General features: G+C 37.3%; 2 protein-coding genes across 4 annotated transcripts in view; both read right to left on the reverse strand.

The window, feature by feature from the left end:
• peak1 (pseudopodium-enriched atypical kinase 1) overlaps positions 1-7,006 on the reverse strand; it is a 33,025-nt gene extending 26,019 nt beyond the window's left edge. The window contains exon 1 of the mRNA XM_056239291.1: positions 6,813-7,006. The gene's annotated coding sequence lies outside the window, so the exon portion shown is untranslated. The remainder of the gene's footprint in view (positions 1-6,812) is intronic.
• Positions 7,007-11,299: 4,293 nt separating this feature from the next.
• hmg20a (high mobility group 20A) lies at positions 11,300-18,251 on the reverse strand. Of its 3 annotated transcripts, none has more exons than XM_056239263.1 (9): positions 18,090-18,250; positions 16,853-16,928; positions 16,550-16,759; positions 15,792-15,924; positions 15,516-15,553; positions 14,386-14,458; positions 14,091-14,306; positions 11,800-11,932; positions 11,300-11,716 (listed from the first exon to the last, which is right to left on the reverse strand). In XM_056239263.1, the coding sequence occupies exons 2-9, from the start codon at positions 16,916-16,918 to the stop codon at positions 11,713-11,715; spliced, it is 873 nt and encodes a 290-aa protein (XP_056095238.1). In that variant the 5' UTR covers positions 16,919-16,928; positions 18,090-18,250; the 3' UTR covers positions 11,300-11,712. The 3 variants fall into 3 exon arrangements, with proteins under 3 accessions (XP_056095238.1, XP_056095236.1, XP_056095237.1); XM_056239261.1 differs by having other exon boundaries at positions 14,386-14,461; positions 18,090-18,249; XM_056239262.1 differs by lacking the exon at positions 11,300-11,716 and having other exon boundaries at positions 11,796-11,932; positions 14,386-14,461; positions 18,090-18,251.
• Positions 18,252-26,426: the final 8,175 nt, after the last annotated feature.

Here is a 26,426-nt window from a genome sequence, read left to right on the forward strand (position 1 = left end):
TTATTCTGAACGCCTGTGGGCTGAATCTATCTCTTACTCGCGCTTGTTTGATACAGTCTTCTCTTACATTTATCCTAAGGTGGTTTTGTAAAGATCTAAAAATCATTTTTTTATTCCAGCAGATAGATATTTGAATGAAATCCAGTTCATTTACTTCACTTCCTGACCCTCACGCCAAGTCAAATGCAGTTCAGGGTGGCCTGAGTCTGGAAACTTATAAAAGTCTCTGAGGGCAGCCTGAGACGGCAGACAAGATTTCGGGAGCTGATATGGAGCAGAGCAGGGGTGGGGCTAATGTGATGTGGGTGTGGCCTAAACAGTGGAAGAACCCACGTGAGAACCGAGCCAATTCCAGCAAATTCCTATTCAATGACAGCAAGGACGAACCATCTCCATGACAATTAGGGCAGTCCGTCTGGAGGAAGCATGTTTTTGATATCAAGGGATCACTTAAAGTGAAGCACGCTGTCATCATGATGGAGAAGACGTCTTGGCGATGACATCATGTATGATATCACCCTCTATTATTAAGCCGAATATTCCCACTGTGGATTAGCAGATCATAAAACATGCCAGTAAATCACATTTAGGTCCTGAGGTGCTACGACAGGCAGATGGTGCGCGTTATCCACTGAATGACACATAAAAAGATCCTGGATCAGTACGTGAAAGACTGCCGTTTGACTCAGAGTTTCAAGTCTACATCAAATGAAAACACATCATGGAGTTCAGAAAGGTTTTTTGGAGACGATTTTTGCAGACCCAGCCAGGATTAGGCTGCACTTCACTCAGAGTAGCCTTGAGCTAACTGGCACCTTTGTTGCTATGGGAACTGCTGATGCTGTTGTCATGAAGTCACTATGACTGAAACTCAAAATTTTATGACATATGATATGACCCATCATCACTGATGATCATGTACTTCACCGAATCCCAATTCACATGCTTCTACATACTAAGGATGTGCACGTGTATTCGACTAGTAAAAAACACAAATTAAAAAATTTATTTTCCTTGGCACCTTTGCCTGTACTTTACTACTGAACCCTTTTCTTAAATCTTACGCTTACAGTTGAATATAGTATTGGATGGCACCCAATTGCAATGCGGAGGAGATGCTGTGTGCTTCCAAGTGGCAACATTTAGATTTTCACTGGTATATTCGGTTTTTATTGGAGTCATGTATTCACAGAATGAAATTAACACCCGTTACCAGCCAAATGAGAGCCCTTTTTAAACAGCCGCAGGTATTTTTTGATCATCTACCATCTTGGACTGACATTTAACAAGAAATGCAAATTGATACAAAGATGTGCAACTAAACTAAAAAATTACTATATTACTGAACAGACAAAAACAAAGCATTCAATGTCAGCATGATTGGCTGTTTTTGTAGTTATAGAAGATTCTATAGATGGCACTGACTTTGTCATACCTTTTTTATTATGAATAATACACAATCTTAATCCCACTACACAGGAGAGATAGTATGATAAATGTGATTCAGTATTTGTCTTTCTATGAAGTTAGTCAACAATGTATTTTTGCTCATCCCTAAACTGTTGCAATATCCTTTGGTTTATGATAAAGCACTACATCTAATGTGATCATCTCTAAATTGACAGAGCTAATGTGCACAAGTGAAATACTTCATTGTAGGGCTGCAACTAACGATTATTTTGATAATCGATTAATCGGACGATTATTTTTTCGATTAATCGATTAATCGGATAAAAAGATTCAATTCGATTTTTTGTTTATTGTGACTAAATAAAACCCGGTTACACTTTATTTTAAGGTGTCCTTGTTACAGTGTAATTATATATTTAAGTACAGAGTAATATTAAGTAACTACATGTACTTACTATAGGAATAGGGTAGGATTAGGTTGAGGGTTAGTTCGTTGCATGTAATTATGCATAATTTACTGTTATTACTACAGTAAGTACATGTAACATATGTAACAAGGACACATAAAATAAAATAAAGTGTTACCTAAAACCCTAAATTAGGATATTTATGTGTAAAAGTGTACTTTAAAAAGTGCAAAAGCCACACATTGAGTTTTACAAATATCAATATTTGCATTGTTTTTAATAATTGCTGATGGCAAGTTGAAAACCATGATTAATGTAAAAAAAAAAAAAACATTTATATCCAACATATTGTTTTAACACAATTTTTGTTAAAACAAATTTACAGACATGTTGTTCAGATGTGAAGATATAAACTGAAAACATCTAAAAATATATAATTCATTTAATTTTTATTTTAAATTAATTGAATTATAAGGATAATTTGTAAAAAATAAACATAGAAAGACTGAAAACAAGCGTGTGAACATAGAGCCGCAGTAGATCGCGTTTGAAAAACAATTAAAACTTAATAGTAGACAAATGCTATATAAAGAGAACGTAATGGAGGTACGCAGCAAGCTAACAGGCTTGATTAAAAAGATAGGAAAAATGATGCATTAGTGCACAAACATTCGCTGAAACCCACTGAGTACAGTGACTAAAAAACAATATTTTACTGCTGCTGTTATTAACTGCCTTTATATTTAGTGCTTCGCTTTGTAAATACCGTTTTAATTTAATATTTCTGCGGTAGCACTATTTTAATCCATCACTTATGTTGCGAGCGAACTGATTGCGCAACCTGATGCTCGAGACGCAAAATACAGACATCCCAAGTCTCCCGGAAGTTCTGGAAGTCACCCGCATATTGATAGTGGCTCCCTGATGCTCGCAAATTAGTTCAAACTCCCGGGATTTGAGCGCGCAAGCAAGAGCGCGCATGCGAGACAGAAGAGACTGCTCCAAACCGTGTAGCGCGAGCGTGCGGCAGAGCAACGGAGGGAGAGAGACCTTGCGTGTGTGCCTCATGAAGCGCGTGTAAGACAGAGAGCATCCTGATTGGCCTGTTTCAACCAATCACCAGTAAACGCTCCCCGTGACTTAAGCAGACCAACTAATCGATAATGACATTCGTTGACAACGATTTTCATAATCGATTATTATCGATTTTATCGATTAGTTGTTGCAGCCCTACTTCATTGAACTTGCGAGAGAGTCAAACCGCTCTGGGAGTGTTTGGGCACAGGGCTAGTGGAGGTGTATATTTAAACCTGTCTGGCTGAAACTAGAGATTATGTGTGTCTCATACCAAACACCTGAGGCAAAATGCTCCCATAGTTGTCTGTCTGTCTGTCCGACTCACGCCAGCTATAACACAAGGCTCACCGCAAAACAAACAACTTTTTTGTCATCGAGCGTGTCACACACACACACACCACCTGTTATTTTACAAATGACTAATGCCATTTCACACGCAACTGCACAGAGGTGAATGACCCTCAAGTTTTTTCTGTGTAAGTATTTTGTTTGTGTACTGGATGCATGCATGTGTTTGGATTATATGATAGCACTGATATGTTTGAATGGCATGTTTGTGACTCTCACACATCAAACAGACATCAGACCGAAGCCTGGTTCACACTGACAGCGATTAAACAATCTCGCTGGAGATTGTCAAGTCACTTTGCTTTTTGGTTTTTAGTAGGTGTTTCTTCTTGACCATCAAATCCAATTAACCTTAAGACAAGCGGATAGTTAAAGGGTTAGTTCACCCAAAAATGAAAATTCTTTCATCATTACTCACCCTTATTTCGTTCAAAACCCATAAGACTTTTGTTCATCTTCAGAACAGAAATGAAGATATTTTTAATGAAATCTGAGAGATTTCCGTCCCTCCATTGAAAGTCTATTCACCCAAAACTTCAAAACGTTGATAAAGATATCGTAAAATAAATCCTTTAAGTCTTCTAAATAAACACAATCACTTTATATGAGGAACAGATTTAATTTAAGCTTTTTTTCATATAAACATTGATCAGCCAAAAATAGAGAACCCAAATTTGGTAAACGGTAGCTCAAGCATGCTTGACAGGCGAGAACCAATGAGGTTTATTCTCGCATGTTTGAGTTCCGCAAGATCCAATGAGGTTTATTCTCGCATGTTTGAGCTTCCGCAAGATCCAATGAGGTTTATTCTCGCATGTTTGAGCTTCCGCAAGATCCAATGAGGTTTATTCTCGCATGTTTGAGCTTCCGCAAGATCCAATGAGGTTTATTCTCGCATGTTTGAGCTTCCGCAAGATCCAATGAGGTTTATTCTCGCATGTTTGAGCTTCCGCAAGATCCAATGAGGTTTGTTCTTACGCCTCAAGCAAGTCCGGTTGAGCTTCTGTTTATTTGAGTGCTCTATGCATGTTTGCTGATCAAACACTGACCATTGAAAACATTAACGACTTTAGGTCAATGTCAGACAATGACAACTTGCATTCTTTGAGACTACAGTCTGATTTTGCCAAAGGAACAAACAAAGCTCCATTATATAGTCACTCTGGATACCTAGTATTCAAATTACATGTGCCATAACAAACAGCTTTTTAACCACAGTAAAAAGAATTTACCATAAATAGAGGTTTGAATGTGTCTGATAGTTTAGTTAAACTTGACGGACAAAATGACAGATGGCAACAAGGCTTCTTGTGCAACGATTTGATTGGCTATGTGGCCTGTCAGTCATTTATCTGTCGTAAGGTCAAGTGTCACCGTCTGAACTCTCAGTGTGAACGGCCCTAACAGATTGGGTTACAGCAGCCAGAGTTGAGAGGAAGGGAGGATTTTGTCTGGTTAATCTGATCTCAGTCAGGTCCTGATCTGATTCAGTGTCCTCACAGTCACTCTGTGAACATAATCACACACACACACTCACACACACACTCCTCCCCAGGGTGCTCATCACACCTGTTTCCTAGAGCTCAAATCCTTCCCTAACCAAATCACAACCCTCTGACAACTATTCACCAAAACACAGAACTCCACTTACACTCAGAAAGTCTTTTTTTCCCTATTGTGTTAGCCTGGTTAAAACCAGACCATTCTCAGTTGTAACTGAGTTATGGTCTGGCAAAGCGTCATAGACAAATCATTTCCAGAGGGGCATCACCAACGGACGTCCCGGATAGACCTAAAACCAATCAGAGCGATGAAGGAGATGACGTATGCAGAGCGGCGGAGAAACATCTCCGAGTGTTGTTCTTTGCTCGGTTTTTAACAAAAAGGAAACGTTCAAATCGCTTAAAACAGACGCGATAGCTGATTCGAACGAGTGATGTTCGACGGCGGCATCCATCTTTGTAATGTAGGCTACAAAATCTGCTTCAAAATCCCAGCGCTGTCGTCATCGTGTAAAGCCCGCCCCAACGTTTCTGATTGGTGCCTCAATTTCGGCGGATTAGAAATGGGCTTGAATGAGCTCTTTGCCAGACTAACTTTCAGAGCAAATCTAAATTTGCCGGAAGTTGTCTGGGTTTTCCCAGGCTACTATTGTGTCGTATATGCGAGTGAAACGGCTTCTCGAACAAGAAAAAAAATGATGTGCAGGACTTGATTGTGTCCATTGGGATTTGATTGTATTGTTGTCATTTGCAAGAGGGAGGGGAAGTTATTTTGATTAAAGATTACGAGGGAACATGTCTTTAAAAAAAATGTATGTGCAGGGATAAATCATTTATAATAAATCCTGCAATTTTCCATAAAAAATACGAATTTTCCATTTTGATTTCATGGTGACTTTAAAACCTCTGGATGACTCAAGAAAGAAAAAAAGACGTTTCTCCAAGCTCTGACACTACCTCACAAAAATTCACAATGGAAACCAGAGTTTCAATCAAACTACTACAGAGACCATTAAAACTTTAGTACCTTCGTATATAAATACAAAAAATGTGAAAAGAAATTATATTAACAATACATTTACTCAAAATTCACTCAAAAATATTTGGGGGGTAAAGCACTATCCATGAGCAAGTCTTTCAGTAGCTAATTTTTATAAACTCACACTAGGCTATTCTTTTAAATGGCCGATTTGGTCAATTGGTCAATAACTAATAAGAATAACTCAATAACTGTTATTATTGTTACCATGGTAAAGGCCAAGTGCTTAAAACTAACATCGAAAATGAAACCCATATGATTCAAGCCTCAAGCCTTTTCACTGTCTGTGAGAGCCTAGATACAACTAACATTACAGCAATTACTGTTTATCTTCTGTTATAAGCGGTGAAAAAGAAACATTAAGAAATATATGGTTAATAATAACCACATATTAATTATACAGGCATAATGTGAGCTCAAATGAATCCTTCTTTAAATACTATTTGACAGTGAATGTAAAAATGCTAAATCATCCACAAGGTAAAAACCTATATCACATTGACAACTGAAGACAGATATATGAAACACACATTTCTTAAACATAATTTCTTTATAGTTACTAAAGTGAACGCTGATATTAAAACGTATCACATCACACACACACACACACACACACACATACACAAAACAGCATCCTGACAGAAACATTGAGGAACTCTCCAGAACCGGCGTCAGATCCCATCAGGTTTTCCCTCATGGACTTTCCAGAGAAAATGACATTTTATCTCCTCACAGAAATGATTTAGCAGAAATGACACTTTATCCTTTGCACACAGAAAATAACGTTACTCCTGAAGCTGTTACACACCACAACCAGACATAACACGCGTAATGACTCAGGTTAACCGTTTAACCACCACAACACAAACATTTTCATGGTCCTTCTGAAATGTTCAACTCGTTAAACTGACAATAAACTGCTTGAAAAATCACAGCTGCGCGTCACACGTCTAAATATGCGCCATTCGCTCGAGCTGACGCGCCGCGTGGATCTTTCTGTGAAACTCCGTACGAACTTTCTGCTCTTACCTTCAGCGAACGACAACGCTCTCCTCACGAACCCGTGTGCGCCATCCTAGTCCAAATATCGCGGAACTGTCGTCAAACTGAACGTGGGCTCTGATGGATATTTTGCTCGGGAGAAATGTGTGATCACGCGTCCGTGTTCCGCCGCTCCGGTAACGGCTCGAGCACGGGGACGCGCAGAGGGCAGGGCGCTGTGGACGCGCACTTCGTGTTGGAATGTCGGAAACGCGCTTTGCTCCCAGACAGTTTTGCTGTGGTTTTCATTTGATATTTTGAAGAACATTAATAATAATAGTGACTAAAATGTGAAACTGTATTATGTTTTGAGACAAAAAAAAAATTGTGGAAATCTCATTATAAGGACACTTGTGGCATTATTTTTGAAATCCTTTCCTTAGAAACTATATTATCACGTATAATACAGAATGCGTGCAAATGTGCGATTGTCTAAGAAATGCTAAAGTAAAACATTTAATTTGTTGATACAGTGACAGTCCCAGTTCATATCTGTGGCGGGGCCATAAAGTTAATTTTGCCGCGAAACGTTTGCGCACAAACTCATAACCCCGCCCACAAGTGACATTTTATACCTTTCTACTCAACTTTGGAAAGCTCAAGGGCCACACTTTTAATTTTTACAGTAGCCTATTGCCAACATATATGGTACATTTTTCATTTCTTTTTATACATTTCCTTTTAGGTTATGCAAATAAGCTCTGAGAAAATTCGTACGTGTTGTGTTTATCAAGATAATCTGCACAAATGAACAATAACTTTTATGAATTTTGAAGCAGATACTATTGCCAGAAGTAAAAAGCCAAATGCAGGCTATAAATAAACTAGCAGCCTACACCATGGTCTTGATTTCAAAAACATTTTGGGGTAAGAAACTTTTTGCCTGAAAGTTTTGCTATAATAGTTTTCAAGAGTGTGATTATAAACACAATGAGGCTGTAAAAGCAGACTTGTGAGTAGATTAGTTTACTTATTCATCACATTTAATGTCCCAGACAACATCTGTAGTCCCATTTAGCGACTTGTTTACAACCCCCTTTTTCAAGACCCAAAAGCTTTTTAAAAAAACCTGGTGTATTTTACGTTGTAGAATAAAACATGAAAATATGAGTTTATGTTAACCTCAGACCTTATTTTGGGAATTTTTAACCAAAAACCTAATTAAGAAAAATGCTAAAATGCTAACTTGTTTTGGCCAACAAAAATACATCATCACAGATAGGCCTACTACAAATAGTAAAACAGGGTAAAACACATTAAATGAAATACTTTAAGACAAAGAACAGTACAACATGACTGTAAAATCACATGCTGTCATACATATAATCTTTCTCTTAAAGGGATAGTTCACCCAAAAGATTAATCCGTCATCATTAACTCACCCTCATGTTGTTCCAAACCTGTAAGACGTTCGTATTTCTGAGGACCCGAATCTAAATAGTTTTCAGATTTTTTAAAATCTGCTATCAGCCTTAATTTGAAAGTTGCAGTCTTTTGAAAAGTGTATTAATGAAATGTCTATGGATAACATCAGAAAACACATTTACATTTGGAAACCCAATGGAAGCATTCAAAGTATCTTTGTTTTTTTAACCTCAGTAATCTCATTGCATTTCTGTTGAGAATTAATGCTGCTATTCAAAACCAAACAAAAGTGAAAAATGAAACTTTCCAGGCTTTTATTTTTTAATGGTGCTTATTCGACCATTATGGAGCTTGACATCTGGTTGCTATATGCTTTCATTGTTGTAAAAAAAGAGGAGTGTGAACATTCTGCTTAACGTTCTACTTTGTGTCCTGAAAGAAAGGCATGAATTATTCCTAAAAGCCGATAGCTATTTCTTTTTTCCTTTTGCGTCAGCTGAAACTCATGCATAAACCATCACTATAATATTAATCTAATTCATATCTGACCACAGCTCTTCATGAAATATCTTTTTCCTCTATGATACAGCAACCACATTTAGGGCAGAGTATTGAAGAATGAGAATGACAGAAGTAGACCATCATCAGCCATGGACATGCCGGAAAATCATATTCCCTCATGACAGGACAAAGCTGATTCAGAGAAAGTGTTGCTGAGCTCATTGTGTGTGGGTTATTGGTTTGTGTGACTCTATTGTCTGTGGGTTCAGGGTGGATATTCAGTATAAGAGACAGGAAATGAGCTCTACATCTCATGACTCACACAAGCCACATCCTAACCCTGATGGCTCTCTCCTCTCCTCTCCTCTCCTCTCCTCTCCTCTCCTCTCCTCTCCTCTCCTCTCCTCTCCTCTTCTCTTCTCTTCTCTTCTCTTCTCTTCTCTTCTCTTCTCTTCTCTTCTCTTCTCTTCTCTTCTCTTCTCTTCTCTTCTCTTCTCTTCTCTTCTCTTCTCCTCTCCTCTCCTCTCCTCTCCTCTCCTCTCCTCTCCTCTCCTCTCCTCTCCTCTCCTCTTCTCTTCTCTTCTCTTCTCTTCTCTTCTCTTCTCTTCTCTTCTCTTCTCTTCTCCTCTCCTCTCCTCTCCTCTCCTCTCCTCTCCTCTTCTCTTCTCTTCGCTTCTCTTCTCCTCTCCTCTTCAATATGTTGTTTACCCCAATTGAGGAAATGAAAAACATCTCTAGGGCAAAGGGAGTCTCATTTTATGATATGATTATGAGTTCTTGCATTCAGCTGGATCTTCGCTTTGGGCAAAAGAGAGGGAAAGATGAACAATTCCATGCTTTGTAAAGATGAGAGTTTAAAAGAAAAGTTCACCCAAAAATGGCAATTCTGTCATCATTTGTCATGTTGTTCCAAACTTAGATTACTGTCTTTCTTCTGTGGAAAAGAAAATGACAGCTTTATGCACAGCTGCACTACTTCCTGAACTTCAGCCAGCTCCTTTGTTTCCTGTCTGCCATTATTGGACAAACTGATTAATCCAGGTGTGCCTGATTTTTGTTACTGAGGCCAGGCACACCTAGATTAATCAGTTTGTCCAATAATGGCAGACAGGAAACAAAGGAGCTGGCTGAAGTTCAGGATGTAGTGCAGCTGTGCATAAAGCCTATTAGCACCACCATAAAATATACAATTTGTCCTTACAGCTATATTTTGATGTTCCGAAGTCACAGCATTGTTAAAAATTTACTTCATTTTTGCAGTGATAATTACTGAGCTGAACTTGAGAACCGATAAGTTTGATTCACACATGAATCATTCAATCTGGTTTTGTGAATAATTGATTCACTGACGCGATCCAATTCAAAAGAATTAGCCGTTCACAATCGGACAAGCAAAATATCTTCAAAATGTCATTTGCGGTCTACATAAAGTATGAGTTTTGAACAACACCAGGTTGAGTAAATTGACAGAATTTTCATTTTTTCTATCCCTTAAAAAAATGTTACCGCCCTTTTTGAAGGACATAAGGTTTAAAAGGAAGTTAGGTCATCTGAACCCATGGATGCCATATACTCCATTCCTGACGGATGACAGGAAGTCCTGCTGTCTGACAGGAAATGGACATGACAACAGAAAGGAAATTACATGTCCCAGAGTCCTGTGCAGCTGCAGCACATCTCTTCTCGATTACAAGGGCTCAAATATTATGTGGACACTAAATTCACACCTATAAATAGGAGTTATTATAGTTAACTAAAACTGAAACTAAAACCATAAAACTTCTTTACTTGAAACAAAATAAACGTTAACTGAAATCAAATAAAATACAAAAAAGGTAGGGGGATGCTTTTTCTTTATTCCTTTTTTTCCTATCACATATTTTAGTAATCATAAATTAGGAATCATTCGAAAGCTTAAAAACTCAAAATGCATCCTGTCAAAATCATTTTGAAATCAGACATTGCGTTACCATGGAAACGGTACTTTAAAATCTTTCAGCGGTCTCCTGCCCTATAGTGGGTGATGTTTCATATTACAAACACTAACCCACTCCTACAAATGTGGGAATGTCATTTAATTCATTTATCAAATCAATAGTCCAAATAGTAACTGTAAAGCCCGATTTAAAACTGCCCAAAATTGAATTTGCCTTTTGGTTACACTTTATTTTGTGACGTAGTTACTTAAATAAGTACGGAATAATATTAATTAACTTGAGGTAGGGTTTGGTTTAGGGTTAGTTACTTGTAATTATGCATAATTTACTGTTATTACTAGAAATACATGTAGTAACGTGTAACTACATCACCCTAAATTAAAGTGTCACCTGACCTTTTTCAAAGATTTTCTCTTTTTTTTGCAGCCCTCTCCGTTTTTCACCCCAGATATTGTGTTTTTTAATATAAAAACCTTTGATTAATTCACACCTGCTTATAAGCCCAACTGGGTTACAGCTGTTCAGTAGCAGCCTTCAGCAAACCGTCTGTCCTGAGAACTATAACACTGCTGTCTCTAGCGCTTCATCCCAGAAGGAACTAAATCTAATTAATTACTAGCAACCATCTAGCAAATGAGCTGGAGGAGAGAGAGAGAGAGAATCAGACACTCATCAATGTCTTCACACATTTGCTTTATTGAATTCTTCAAATGTCAAGACCATAGAGGGAATTCAGTAACTCCAGCTACAGATGAACCTGCCTCTATTCACACGAACACAACATCGCACTTTCTCACATAATATGAAAGAAATTACAAGTATAAAATTCAGCTTAAAATCAAAATAACATGTATACATGCAGATGAAACCACAACCCTTCTAAAATAACGTTTTTACATTTTAATAACGCGCATAAATGCATGGCAAACGTGAAGTGCTAAAATAAAAAAATAAAAATGAGCAGATAAAAACAGCATTGTAAAAAAATAAATAGGAAGCAACTGATTAATTGCTCGACACAAAAAACGTGGTCATCGCAGGATAGGAGGAGGGGCTACTGCACGAGAGGGGGCGGGGCCTCACAATTACCTGCAGGTGGATCAGAGCAGTGCATCATCGCACACGTGGATCATGTTCACATACAAAGCAAGAACACTGGGGTGTGCGGCTACCTGTCCAGGCGGTTGACCACGTCCCTGACGGTGCCGATCAGGTGCTGGTGCTCCTGTGGGCTGGACAGGATGATGCTGTGAAGCTTCTTCATGTAGGAGTCGATGGAATTGAGTGTGGGCGTCTCTCCGCTGCCTGCAGGAACATGGGAAAGTCAGTCAGGAAAAGATTATCTTTCACATAATGGTAAGATCGGATTCACAGTTGAAACAGCCTTCACTCAAATAGCTTTGGGAATAAAACAAAGAAAGTAATATGTTGGCAATATTTTGATAATAATTTTTATTTTATAAAATATTTGTTTTTAATAATTTAAAAATAAATTATTATAATTTTCTAATAATAAAATTAATAATTTTTTTATAAGAAAATGTTTTATTGAAATATATTCAGTTAGTGACAGTGAAAAGATTTCTTTTTCAAAGAAATGATGTTTTTATAGCTTTCTATTCATAAAAAATATATATGTTTCATGAGCAGCAAATCCACACATTATAATGATTTCTGAAGGATTAATGATGCTGAAAATTCAGCTTTGATCACAGGAATAAATTACACAAATAAATAAAAAATATATTAAAATAGAAAACACTTAAATTATAATAATATTTCACAATATTATAGCTTTTACTGTGCTGTTTTTACTTTTTGATCAAATAAATGCAGCCTTGGTGAGCATAAGAGATATCTATCACAGAAAATAATATATATATACACACACACTGTTTAAATCATTTATATACATATTTATATTATGTATTTAATGTTATCTAATTTATTATATATATACACTTTTTTTATTAATTAATATTAGGAACAACCACAAACAGAATATCTGTATTTAATTTTCATTAGAAGTGAAATAAAGTGGAATTTATATACACTCACCTAAAGGATTATTAGGAACACCATACTAATACTGTGTTTGACCCCCTTTCGCCTTCAGAACTGCCTTAATTCTACGTGGCATTGATTCAACAAGGTGCTGAAAGCATTCTTTAGAAATGTTGGCCCATATTGATAGGATAGCATCTTGCAGTTGATGGAGATTTGTGGGATGCACATCCAGGGCACGAAGCTCCCGTTCCACCACATCCCAAAGATGCTCTATTGGGTTGAGATCTGGTGACTGTGGGGGCCATTTTAGTACAGTGAACTCATTGCCATGTTCAAGAAACCAATTTGAAATGATTCGAGCTTTGTGACATGGTGCATTATCCTGCTGAAAGTAGCCATCAGAGGACGGGTACATGGTGGCCATAAAGGGATGGACATGGTCAGAAACAATGCTCAGGTAGGCCGTGGCATTTAAACGATGCCCAATTGGCACTAAGGGGCCTAAAGTGTGCCAAGAAAACATCCCCCACACCATTACACCACCACCACCAGCCTGCACAGTGGTAACAAGGCATGATGGATCCATGTTCTCATTCTGTTTACGCCAAATTCTGACTCTACCATCTGAATGTCTCAACAGAAATCGAGACTCATCAGACCAGGCAACATTTTTCCAGTCTTCAACGGTCCAATTTTGGTGAGCTCTTGCAAATTGTAGCTTCTTTTTCCTATTTGTAGTGGAGATGAGTGGTACCCGGTGGGGTCTTCTGCTGTTGTAGCCCATCCGCCTCAAGGTTGTGCGTGTTGTGGCTTCACAAATGCTTTGCTGCATACCTCGGTTGTAACGAGTGGTTATTTCAGTCAAAGTTGCTCTTCTATCAGCTTGAATCAGTCGGCCCATTCTCCTCTGACCTCTAGCATCAACAAGGCATTTTCGCCCACAGGACTGCCGCATACTGGATGTTTTTCCCTTTTCACACCATTCTTTGTAAACCCTAGAAATGGTTGTGCGTGAAAATCCCAGTAACTGAGCAGATTGTGAAATACTCAGACCGGCCCGTCTGGCACCAACAACCATGCCACGCTCAAAATTGCTTAAATCACCTTTCTTTCCCATTCTGACATTCAGTTTGGAGTTCAGGAGATTGTCTTGACCAGGACCACACCCCTAAATGCATTGAAGCAACTGCCATGTGATTGGTTGATTAGATAATTGCATTAATGAGAAATTGAACAGGTGTTCCTTATAATCCTTTAGGTGAGTGTATATATATATATATAGAAAGGTAATATTTATCTACATATTTCTTGAATTTTATCATTTTATAGGATTTCATGGTCATGGCTGAAATGAATTGAACTGATTTAAACAAGACGAACTAAAATGAATCAGACTGCTCAAGTGAACCCAGCTGGCTGGAGGTTTTTGCAGTTCAGTCGTGTGTGTGTGTCTCACCGGGCAGGGGGACAGTACAGAAGCTGTGTGTGAGGGCCGAGCGCAGGGTGTCCAGGTGTTGCTGAAGGAGGCTGTTTCGCGTGCGTTCCTGCAGCACGTCTCCTTCCAGACGCTCCACGGCGGAGCGCATGCTCTCCACATGCTTCTGCAGCGCTGCGTTTCGCTCCTCATACTCCATGTTCGTCTTTCTCAGCTGACGCATTTCAGCCTCGCGCGCTGTAACACACACACACGCTCAATGAATCATGTTTTCATTAAAGACATACTCACACATTCAACAGCACTCTGCTCTCACCTTTACTGTGATTGAGAAACTCTTCAGTGAAGATGGGAATATCAAACACAGAGCGATCCTTTATCTCCAGATCCTTCTGAGGGACAGACAGAATGTTTGAGTGCTCAGACGGTCATTGATTAGTAATAAATAGACCCGATCAGAATCTACACCAATAGAATTACAGTGGCTGTCAAAATGATCTACATATCCTCCATCCTTTGCACGTTTGTTCATTAAACATTTGGACTAAATCGATCATATTCCAGCTACCAATAACATATTTAACACATTTTATGAAATAAGGGTTTCCACACCTTTCTATTTTCAAGTTTAGCTTATTAACTATTGTATAAAAAAAACATCTAATACATATATATATATATATTTCTTTTTCTTTTTTTTTTTTTAATGTTTTAATGTTAATGTTTTTTATACAATAGTTAATAAGCTAAACTCTATAAAATGATACAAATTATATATATACTGTATATATATATATATATATTTATTCATATATATATATATCAAATTATAGCTATTTAAATATTTTATTTAAAAGTACTTGACAATAGTCTTTTCCATGATGACTGTTCAAGATTTTCTAATTTTTTGTGGCTTTTCCAGTCATTTTCCAGTAGTTTGCGACTACTTGATCATTTCATTCAAATCCCTTTATAAGATTGTGGCCAAATTAAATATTTTAGTATAATTTTTATTGTATTGATTTGTTATATTTCACTATTTAGTATTATATTCTTTTTTAATAAATAAAGAAATTCCATTACTTTTATAGTCTTTTCTGAATATCGGATAATTTAATAAAAAATATTGTATAAAAGGCGGCAAATGAAATAGTTTAGAATAACAGTAAAAGACTATAAAAACAGATGTCGGCTAAAGAGTTTTCCTTGACTTTCCCATGACTGTTTAGGATTTTATTGCCATTACTTTTCCAGTCTTGTATGATTATTGGATGATCCCATAAAAAGATCATTACATAAAAACAGCAAATTAAATATTTGAAAACAATAATATGAAACAATAAAAATAGATTTCGATTAAAGAGTTTTCCATGAATCTCCTGTTAATTCCAGGTTTTCCAAATATGTGTGCATATTCCACGTGTGTCCTGTCGCCGATATTTTTACCTCATGAAGGGATTCACCAGGTGCCTGCCGTCCAGCATCTGATAACGACAGCAAGAGAGAGGAATTTTACTTTGGACAAGTGATTTGTGATGCACATCATTTAGTCAGTCTCTTCGTTTCTATTCTTGTTTTACCAGGAAGGACCACCCACTGTGAAATCTCACTGGTCCCAAATCCTGCCCCACACAGCTTCATAGTGAACATCAAGAGTGTTCTGATTGGCTGTGGCTGTCACTTCATTGCAGGATTGACAAAAGTTCATTTTGGATTTCGTACCTCCCCTGTGTCTCTTTCCTTTTTGTTTCTCTTGCACTTTCCTGCTGAAGTGTTTATAGGCTTCGGTCTTCTGATACTGCTCCAGTTCTCTCATGTAGCGCTCTTTATCTCGGTCCGCTTCATCCAGATACCGCTGAGACAGAACGAGACAGAGAGCGATGTTAGATGTCTCTGGAAAGCTTTTAATCTTGATTAAAGATGACCTTTTACAGTCTTGATTTTGCACGAATAGGTTTTTATGCTTGGATGTTAAAAAAAACCCATAATTTTTCACATATTTGACATTGTTTGTAGCACCTCTCTTCCTGTCAGTAACGCTCTGTTTGGTTCCGGTCTCTATGAAGCCCCTCCTTCTGAAAAGCGCAATGTGCTCTGATTGGTCAGCTGGACCAGTGTGTTGTGATTGGTCAACTACTTAAAGCGTATTTGGGAAATGTCCCGTCCCTTACCATAACTGTGAGTTTCAACACACTACTAACTCAACTCAAGCCTCGTCCCTTTTTTTGGCGGGAATTATTTAAATGAGGAATATTGTGACGTATTCGTTCCCAGAGAGAACTCAAGACTACAGTGGAGGCGTTCAGGGAGTTCAGAAACAGTGACACTGATATAGAGAATAACTCCTTTTAGAGTTACTTTGTAACTTTTCAGATCTTTTTCATGCTCAAACAGCAATATTTCACACTAAAGAAAGTTGAAAATGTAAAAAAAGCACAATAGATCCTCTTTCAGGTTTACTGCACTATGTGTGTCCTGACCTGTTTCTCTTCCGGGGGCAGTTTGCTCCACTCGTTCCCGAGCATCCTGGTGATCTCTGGGAAAGGCACGTCTGGTCTTTCCGCCCGCAGCTGCTCGCGGCGCTCGTTCATGAAGCGCACGTATCCTGTTAACGGGGCTTTGGGGGCGTTACTGTCCTTCAGTGGCTTCTTCCTCCTCCTGCCTTTGGTCCAGCTGCTCCTGCGAGGTTTCTGACAAAAACACAGATTCACATGACTGGTTAACGCCGCTCGACCTGTGCAACGACAGCCCGCCCGGGGTCAACGATCACATGATCTGCTCACCTCCTCTCCGTTACGCTGGCTGCTGTTGTCTGTGTTGCCCCCCGGTGACCCGCTCTGCTCCTCCATGACCTCTGACCTTTAGTGTCACATATAGGAGATATGTAAAAAGAGAAGATGACAGGACTCAGCATTTAAAAATAATTCAGAGCTACTGTAATAAAACTCAAAATATCATGTACAGAATTTGATTAATTATGTTTCAATTATGATATATATATATATATATATATATATATATATATATATATATATATATATTAATTTTCCATCTTATACTCACTAACATATTATTCAAACATATATATATATATATTTTTTTTAAATATAATAAATATACTGTACATTAATAAATTGTATTTCACACACACACACACATATATATATATATATATATGCAGGGTGCGATTTGTGAAAAAAACAGAGGGGGGATGTTTTGAAAAAGTTTTATTCATAAAAATAAATCATGAGAACATGAACTTCATCACTGCATTTGCAGGAATTGTAAAATCTTTTTTCTTAATAACTCATGAAGTAGCCTAACACAATATGTTTTACTCTAATAGCTTATATATGAACTGTGATCACGCACAACGAAAAACACGTAGCCTAAGAATTAAATCTGATCACTTTGAGGGGGGGATAAATTTATCCCCACCGGGGATAAAAATAATTAAGCAGAGGCAGGGATACTTTGACCAGAAAGGGGGAAATCCCACGCATCCCCCCCCCCCCCCCGGCAAATCGCACCCTGTATATATGTAAAATAGTATACATATATAAAATATATATATAAGTATATAAAAGAACATATGTATACAATCAATTTTAATACCACTAATACACACACGTCACACACACATATACAAAAAATAAATACATAAAAACTGATCAATATAAATATATTGAAGACCCATAGAAATATATATATATGTATAATTTTCATTGTTGTGTTTCATTAATTTTCTTCAATAAAATTAAACTTTACAAAAATTACCATGGTTTCATGAATACAGTACCATTCATACCATGTTTATGGGACATGTACCATGGTGATAAATTAATGGAAATAATTATTTTAAGCAATATTGTACATCGACATAGTAATCATTTAGTACTATTACCATATGACCATTTTACTATAGTACAGCCACGGTACTTTATATAAGGTTGATACAGAAGATTAATTTAACAGATGCATTAGAATCATGCAAAACCCGACAGACATCAATTGTCTCACCTGTCTTTTGTTCTGAAGGTGGAATCACGTGCAAAATTGGGTCTTTAACGTGTTTTTCGCACGATTTCTCAGGAATTTTACAGAGAAAAATATTCCGAGTCAAAACAATGCACGGAGCCGGCTGACGTCATCACGCGGCGACAGGAAGCAGGACGGCTTCGTCATGCGATCTCAGCCCTGTCAGCCAGATACCTGGTGGTGCCTCCTTATCACCACTATCTTTGTTCTAGTCCTATTTCTCCCCGCCTCGGTAAAAGCGCTTAATTTTGGTAAAAGCGTCAGAAAAAGCGCTTTATTGTGTTGTCTGAAACGCTGCTGGAGTACTAACGGGTTACGAGGGATTAATGGTGTTTTGCTGCCCTCTGCTGGCCAGAAGCTGCAAGTGCAACTGAATTATCTGTCGTGCTCCTCTGTTACATTTTTTTTTAAATAAGGAAAATAAAAAGAAAGTGATAATACACAACAACATGGTGAATAAAAATATGTCTTTGTGTATTAAATCTTTATTATTTGTTCACATATTGTCTACAGCCTGTGCACGTTGCCACTTAAGCCATGTAGCATATTTTACATTTTTTTTCTTCAATAATTTTCCTTTAAATGGCTTATTAAAATTGTGTTTTTCTGTTTCTTGTCATATTGTGTGATACAAACAAATTGATAAATAATCTTTGTTTCTTTTTGTCGTCTTTCCTTTACCACGTGTCTATGAACGTCACATCTGACCAATCAGAAACGAGTTTCAACCTCTACGCCCCGCCCAATTTATAAATTCACGTTTTGGTAGTTGCCGCTCTACCCATTTAAATACTTTGCCGCATTGCTATCTACTGGTCATATGCTGCATGTTCATTGATAATAATATTATTTCTCTGTTTGTAAGCAATTAAATAAATAAACAAATAAACAGACACTTATTTGAAATAAAAAAAAACTTTTTTTGTTTTTGTTGCTGGAGGTAAACCTGACTAACCTGACTAAACCTGACAGTTGATGGTTCACACTTGACTCTTCGCAGCAGGTCTAAAGTAACCTAAAGTGTTGAAGGAAGGTGTGAATTACAGTTGACTGTGTGCTGAGGGTAAAGACAAATCATGTTTCCATAAACACTTTCCATTATGTCAGAAAGAATTACAGACAGTCTGAAAATGTGCTGAAGGCTGTAATTAATCCAGGTGGTCTGAGGGATCAATTTCATGTCCACATGAATGATATCAGAGTGACTGACAGTCTTTCTGCTGCTGCTCAGGCTTCAGGGCCTGGGAAATGTGAACATAATTTCATGAAGTTAATGAGGTGACCCTTTGCCTGGATGGGGTTATGTTTTTGTTCTTGTTTATTATTTTGGAAGAATATGGCTGTGTTTATAGTCAAGCTTCTGGAATGGTTTGGCGTCAGGATGCAGATTTTACATTTGACAGTGAAGTGTAAAATATAAAAACTGTGACCCATTACAGAACCAGAAATGTTGATAATTATTAATAACAACAACAACAATAATATTATTAATACAAACTTATTAAATAAAATAAAAAATATTACAAATTAATTAAATATAATAATTGTAATAGTCATAATAATTGTAAGTCATTTTGTAATTAAATTAATATTCAAATAAAATGAAAATTAAATAAAAAAGAAAACTTAAAATATTAAATAACAATAATAATAAATTCATACGCAAATTAAATGAAAATTAAATACAAATAGCCTACTTAAATATTTAACAATATTAATGATAATTTAATATTCAAATGAAATGAAAATGAAATAAAAATAATAATTAAAATATTTATTATAAAAAATAACAACACTAATAATGAAAAATAAAAGCGATTAGGCAGTCCTAACTATGTATGATACATTTTTTTTGTCTCACAACCCTTTCAAAACAGGCCTAAGGCCCACTTTTGGGTCATGACCCCTCAGTACAGACCCCTAATGGCCTGTAGGGGGCAGTGGTGCTGCTTGACTAATAATAACACGACACTATATGAACAATAAATCACTTTATTGATCAGTTACAGCAATTTCACGAGTAATCAGCTTGCAATATCATTAATCTGAAGTCTGCTGATGATAACTTTTTAAATTGTCACAGAAGTTTTACACAATATCAATTTTATATGATTTGATTATTGTTATTTTGCCATTTAGCGACTCAATCATTCCCTCCTCGATCAATGGCAGAGATTGCGAGTGTCTCTGGAGTCGCCCTGCGCGAGACGCCTGATGGATTATAAAAAGGGCTTTACTGTGAAAACCTGGAAGAAACACAACCATAATTCTCCTGCTTGTGTGTGTTTGTGAACGTCTGATCAACTCTCCAGCTTTTCATGTTGCTAAACTAAGGAGTTCACCCACAAAATGAAAGATTGTTTGTCGTTCCAAACCACTGTGGATTTATTTAGGTGAACTGTTCCTTTAATGGCGCTCATAACAAATGCAGCAGCGGCTGTGCAGGTCTTCAGGTCTGGCTCTCTGTTAGTCAGATGAGCTTTGGGTGAGCAGAAGAACCTCTGAATATATCTCTGTGATGTGTGTATCTCTCTTTACCCGTGATCCTGACAGCTCTATGACAGCAGTTTGCTGAGCTGAAAGACTCTGCCTGCCTCTGTTTAATGTCTGTTCAGTTTCACCTTTAAAAGAAGTGTAGCTCTAGTAAATACACTAACCTTGAGCTCAAGAAACATAAACAGAAAAGAGAACCAATTTAAACAAGTAACCCAGTGATTGTGACCTGTACAAACCATGAATGATTTAACAAATACATTTTTTTAGTGCTGTCAAATCGATTAATAACATCTTACATAAAAGTTATATATATATATATATATATATACATACACACACACACACACACACACATATTATATAAACAAACTTTTATGTTAGATGCTACTAATCGATTTGACAGCACAAATTCTTTTATGTGAAAAATACAAAACACACAAATATGGGGGTAAAATAATAATTTTTTAATAGATTGAGGTAGCTATTACAACAATACTTACATTTACTTAGCTAATCACAGAACATGAGGTGTAACAAATAAATAGGATCATTTTTCATATCCTGACTCTTGTTCAATCCAACATTTCATAATGTGGCCACTTATTTGAAGGTTTTTTTTGTACAAGTACAATCAACTTGGTTGTTTAAGTCATTTCAACTTAAATTACATTAAACTGACTTAAAAAAATGAGTTAGTCAAGTCTTCATAATTATAAACCACCTACCGAAGACGTTATTGACAATTCTGATGGTTTATTCATCAATGAGGATGATATTTCAGAGAACATCACAGGAGTTGAAAATGTCAGAGGTCAATATTGCTGAAAGGACACAGATGTTCTCTGATGTTGAACATGAGCATTAATGTAAAGTCAGCAAACCAGACGCTCTTGATCCCCTTAATGAATGTAAAAAAATATCATATATAATCTTTTTAATCTCAAGTCTGGACACATTTTGAGTATAATGTTGCAAAAGCGGGACTTTATTTATCATAACACATTACTGTAACTATATAACTACTGTAGTGACAAAGAAGGCGAGGTTCTTACTAATTAAATCTTAATATTTAAGCACTCAGAGACCGTTTGCTTCCTCGGAAGCGGAAACCAGGGAAAAACATTAAAACGTCTCCGGTAATGCTGAAACTGATTAATGTTGTTGGAGGTTTATGAAGAACGCAGCTATAGAAGAATGCATCAGGGATTGAGCAGGTGCTTTCTGTGTGTGTTACACGTGTGTGGACAGATCAGAAGTGATGTGCTTCTTGGAAGAGCCATTAGGACTCTTTAAAAAAAACTTTTAAAAGTGTCTTTCTTTAGGAAGTCAGGAGCCATTATTTTGGTTGTAAGACAAATAGAAGCATACATTTACATTTTTCTGATTTTTTAAAAGCACTTTAAAGTGTAAGATTGAGTGTAATTTTGACAAATGTGTTTTAAAATGATGTACACTTATATGAGACTGTAATGTTACAAATTATTTCTATTTCAAATAAATGCTGTTCTTTTGAATGTTCTATTTAACAAAAAAAAAAGAAAGAAAAAAAAAGCATTACGGTTTCCACAAAAACATTAAGCTGCACAACTGTTTTCAACATTGATAATAATGAGAAATGTTTATTGAGCAGCAAATCAGCATATTAGAATGATTTCTGAAGGATCATGTGACACTGAAGACTGGAGTGATGATGCTGAAAATTCAGCTTTGATCACAGGAACAAATGACATTTTATAATATATTCAAATGGAAAACAGTTATTTAAAATTGTAATAATATTTCACAATATTACTGTTTTTACTGCACTTTTTGTGAAATAAAATGCAGTCTTGGTGAGCATAAGAGACTTCTTTAAAGCCCCCCTGTGATGAAAATCAAGCTTTTAATGTAGTTTATATGTCTATGTGGTGTTTTTAATATGATTTAAGACAAACCATGTACAAATTCATAAGTCAACACGATTAATGAGTATTTTCTCCTTAAAACTGCAGTGAACCAAAGACAGTCTCAAAAACACGGTTTGAAATTGCTGGTGTTTCTGACGTCACAAACTACCATGTAACCAATCAGATCAACGTGTGATCATCAACGAGTGGATCTCTGAGCTGCTGTGAGTGAGTGGAGGCGGGGCTCATTTGCATATTCATAGAATCGTGTATACTAAATGAGGCAAGGGTGTCGAGTTACATTCAAGCTATTTTAAGACATGAAGACATTTTTTTCAAGGAAAAAACTTTTAAATATGTAATTTTGGTAATCAAAGATGTCTTTTAAGGGATACATTTATTGACTAAAGGCGGACTTTAAAAAATCTTACAGACCCCAAACTTCTGAATGGTAAAGTATAATTTTTGGATTACTAACCTCACTCCCCTGATCTCAAAAGACGCTCTAGTGACTGACACTAGAAACTGCGTTGTTGTTAGCGTGCCTGCCTCCCATGCCGGAGACGCCGGTTCGAGTCCCGCTCGAGGGGTTACACTAAGATGCTCTGGGTGGTTGTTACAACATTGCTAAGCTAAAGTGGTTGTTAGGTGGTCCTTACTAAAAAGTATGTTCGTAGCACAAAAAGTGTAGTTCTTAGTTTGCTCATACCTCTACTTATAAATAGGAGCAATATTAATTGTCTTAAGCACCACTAATTAGTAAGTGCACCTGTAAGTTAGCATTTCAAAGCACAGCGGTGAGATGATGTGATGCCTTTAGCATTTAGCGCATTCATGCTATCTTGGAGAACGAGACACAGTGACCCAAAAGTGTATAAATATATTGTGCATGAACAGCATGAAAAGTTTCCGCAAAAAGTGTGTCATCCGGTTTCTTGCCACCAGGAAGTCCCACCTGCCTACCAGATGGCAGAATTTGCCTGGAAAATATTTACCCTTCCCCTCATCATGCTAGACCATTTGGCAAATGACACGTGCCTGAGAACTTGTTTAACAAGTGGAGCGCGGAGAGAAAGACAGACAGACAGAGACCCAGAGTTCTGCTTCAGTGTGATATTGATCTGTAGCTCTGACACTTTAGTGTGAAGAATGACCCTTCGAGGGCATTGTGAAAGTGTGTGTGTGTGCATTAAAGTGCTATGGTCCCTTTTATGGATGGGGAAACAGCTTTTAGAATCAGTCATGCTTTATACAGTTGTGCTTGGGTCACCTATAAGGCCAGAAACATATATTACTTATTAATTTATTGCTTACATAGTTTGTCTTTAAAAAAATCTGACTAAAATGGCTAACTCTATTCCTGACAAATTTAATCCACAATATACTGACTGTGATTGGATTTTTTTCAAACAATGGTAACACTTTAAAATAAGGTCCCATATTTAACAAAACAACAAGCAATAGGCAAATTAGTCTGGTGATGTAGGACTGCGCGTGACTTTCCAGTTCCCGCTGGATTTCGCTGAATAAAATGCTGCGTGGAGTCTACGAATAAAAACACTGCGTGAACTCAACCAATCAGCATGTTCAGCGCCCAAGTCCCACCCCTGAATGTTCCTGACCTTTGAAGAGGTACTACACTCTAAAAAATGCTGGGTTATTTCAACCCGAATTTGGATCAAATATGGACAAACCCAGCCGTTGGGTTACATTTTTAAATAAAATTTTTAACCCAACATTTTGGTTTGTCCATGTTTGACCCAAAATTGGGTTAAAACAACCCAGCATATACCCATAGACTGTGGTACTTCCTCGCGAGCAGGGACTTTCTGAGGGGGAAATTTCTACCCTGAACTTCATTTAGACCCGGGTCCCTGCGGTCGAAACACACCGAGTCCCACCCCAAAGTCCCGAGTTCCTGGGGAAAGTTCCTGTATTTCCATTGGCTTTTGGATTATTGCAGAAACTAAGCTCTGTGACCAACAAAAGTTTATGATCCTTGCATATTTTGTTCATAAAGATGATAATCTTCACAAATGAACAACTTTTATGCTTTTTGACAACAGGTGCTGCTGTTTTGCTACTGGTTTAAAGGGGTCATATAATGCCATTTTTGTACAAGCTAATATGATTCTTTAGGGTCTAAATTAAAAGTTTGTAATATACTTTAATTAAAAATTCTCATTAGTATTGTAAGAAAACACTTATTTTACCTGGTCAAAAACAGCTCTGTTTTCAGCACGCCGTTTCAGTGCATATAACTTTAAATGATAATGAGCTTTGCTCACTCCGCCTCTCTGTTCTGTGCGTACACCGTTTGTAACACAATAACCATAACGGTTGTTCATTATAAACGTGGGATTATGAATTATATTGAGAACGTTGTACATAGAAAACATGCTGTAATGTACCCTGAGTGTAAACCGACGCATTCATCGTGAAGCGTGCAGCTAGCGATTTGCAAAGATTAATATAAATATTAATATAAAGATTAATAAAAACGTTACACTCACTTTAGTTCTTCTGAAGGTTCAGCAGGAACACGAATAGGTTCCGATCCTTTATTCAGGTGCAGCTTCTCAGCAAAACCAGCTTTACACTGATCCTCGTTTATAAAGCAGTCCACTGAGAAATGATTCGGCAAACATGAGAGCATTGACGTTACTCGTGGGGAATATTCCCTTCGAAAACAAACTCAGCCACTGCGTCTTCAGCGGTTCGGATTTAGGAACATTAAAATGACTGCTGTGTTCGTTATTACACCCAAGAACAGAACACCACAATCGCTTAGAGACGCCATTCTGCTCATAGACAGTGCTCCAGCATATCAACAATGACCGCGCCGATCCGCGCGGACTATGATTGACAGGACGAGCGGGGGCGGGTCTGTGTTGAATCACTGCTGTCAATCAACAATCGCGGGAGGGGCGTCCGTTTTATTGACGTCACAAAAACGAACGGCTCGATTTGAGGCAGGGGAAAACATATAAGGAGATTAAAACAAAAACACTGGATGGATTTTTATCATTATATGATGGTTGTGTACAGGCACTGCCAACACACATTTCAGTACAATCAACTTGTAAAAGTGCATGTACCATTATATGACCCCTTTAAGGCATTGGTTAGCTAGTCTAGAGGTAGATCTACAGCAAAACAAAGCAAATGTTTAATTACTACAATTGTAATTTCTCTCTAGAAATGACATCAAAAGTGGAAAACGTTGGTCAAAAATGTACATTTACACACAAACTGACCACCAACCGCAACTTTCAGACGCCATCTTTCTTTTTTAGTTTAACTGTCACAGAATGGAAAGCACAGGATTGTAGGATACCAAAGGCAGCGAAGGATGCATCTATGCTGCCTTCAAAAATCGATCAGATCTCAGGAGACAGGAAGTGAAGCTAACACTGAATTCGGACATGACTTAATGCCTTCCTATTAATTAATAATGCATAGACAAACAAGACAAGCAACACTTGTCACTCAAGTCAAAATTGAGGACCGGAACTGCATCATTTAGGCCTGCTGTACGGAAGTGGGCCGATTACATTGCACGGTCCAATCAATACCTTAATGGACAAAATCAAGCCCGTGAATCTTCAGTCACAAAACAGAAGTTAAAAAACACTGTGGACGGTGTTTCATTATGCGTTTAAAGCTCAGGCTGTGATGAGGCGTGACTCTCAAGAAGTCCCTCGCCGAGGAATCAGCTCTTCTCGAAAGCACGACATTCACTTAAGAACAACATCAAGAGCAACTCGGAGGACATTCAGTGCGGAACATCTGCCAGTTCATTTATCTAGGGTTCAGTAAGCTTTGTTAGTGCTGAGCTGTTTGTTCATTCCTCCAGGGCCGTGGGAGTGTTTGTGTTGACCCCTGCGAGGGAAATTTCCCCCCTAATTAATCTGTTTTAATTGTCGGTTCCTCATTG

Source organism: Rhinichthys klamathensis, unplaced genomic scaffold (genome assembly GCF_029890125.1).
Source record: "Rhinichthys klamathensis goyatoka isolate OS25496 unplaced genomic scaffold, OSU_Roscu_1.1 h1tg000557l_1, whole genome shotgun sequence".
In the NCBI taxonomy this organism is placed as follows: Eukaryota; Metazoa; Chordata; class Actinopteri; order Cypriniformes; family Leuciscidae; genus Rhinichthys; species Rhinichthys klamathensis.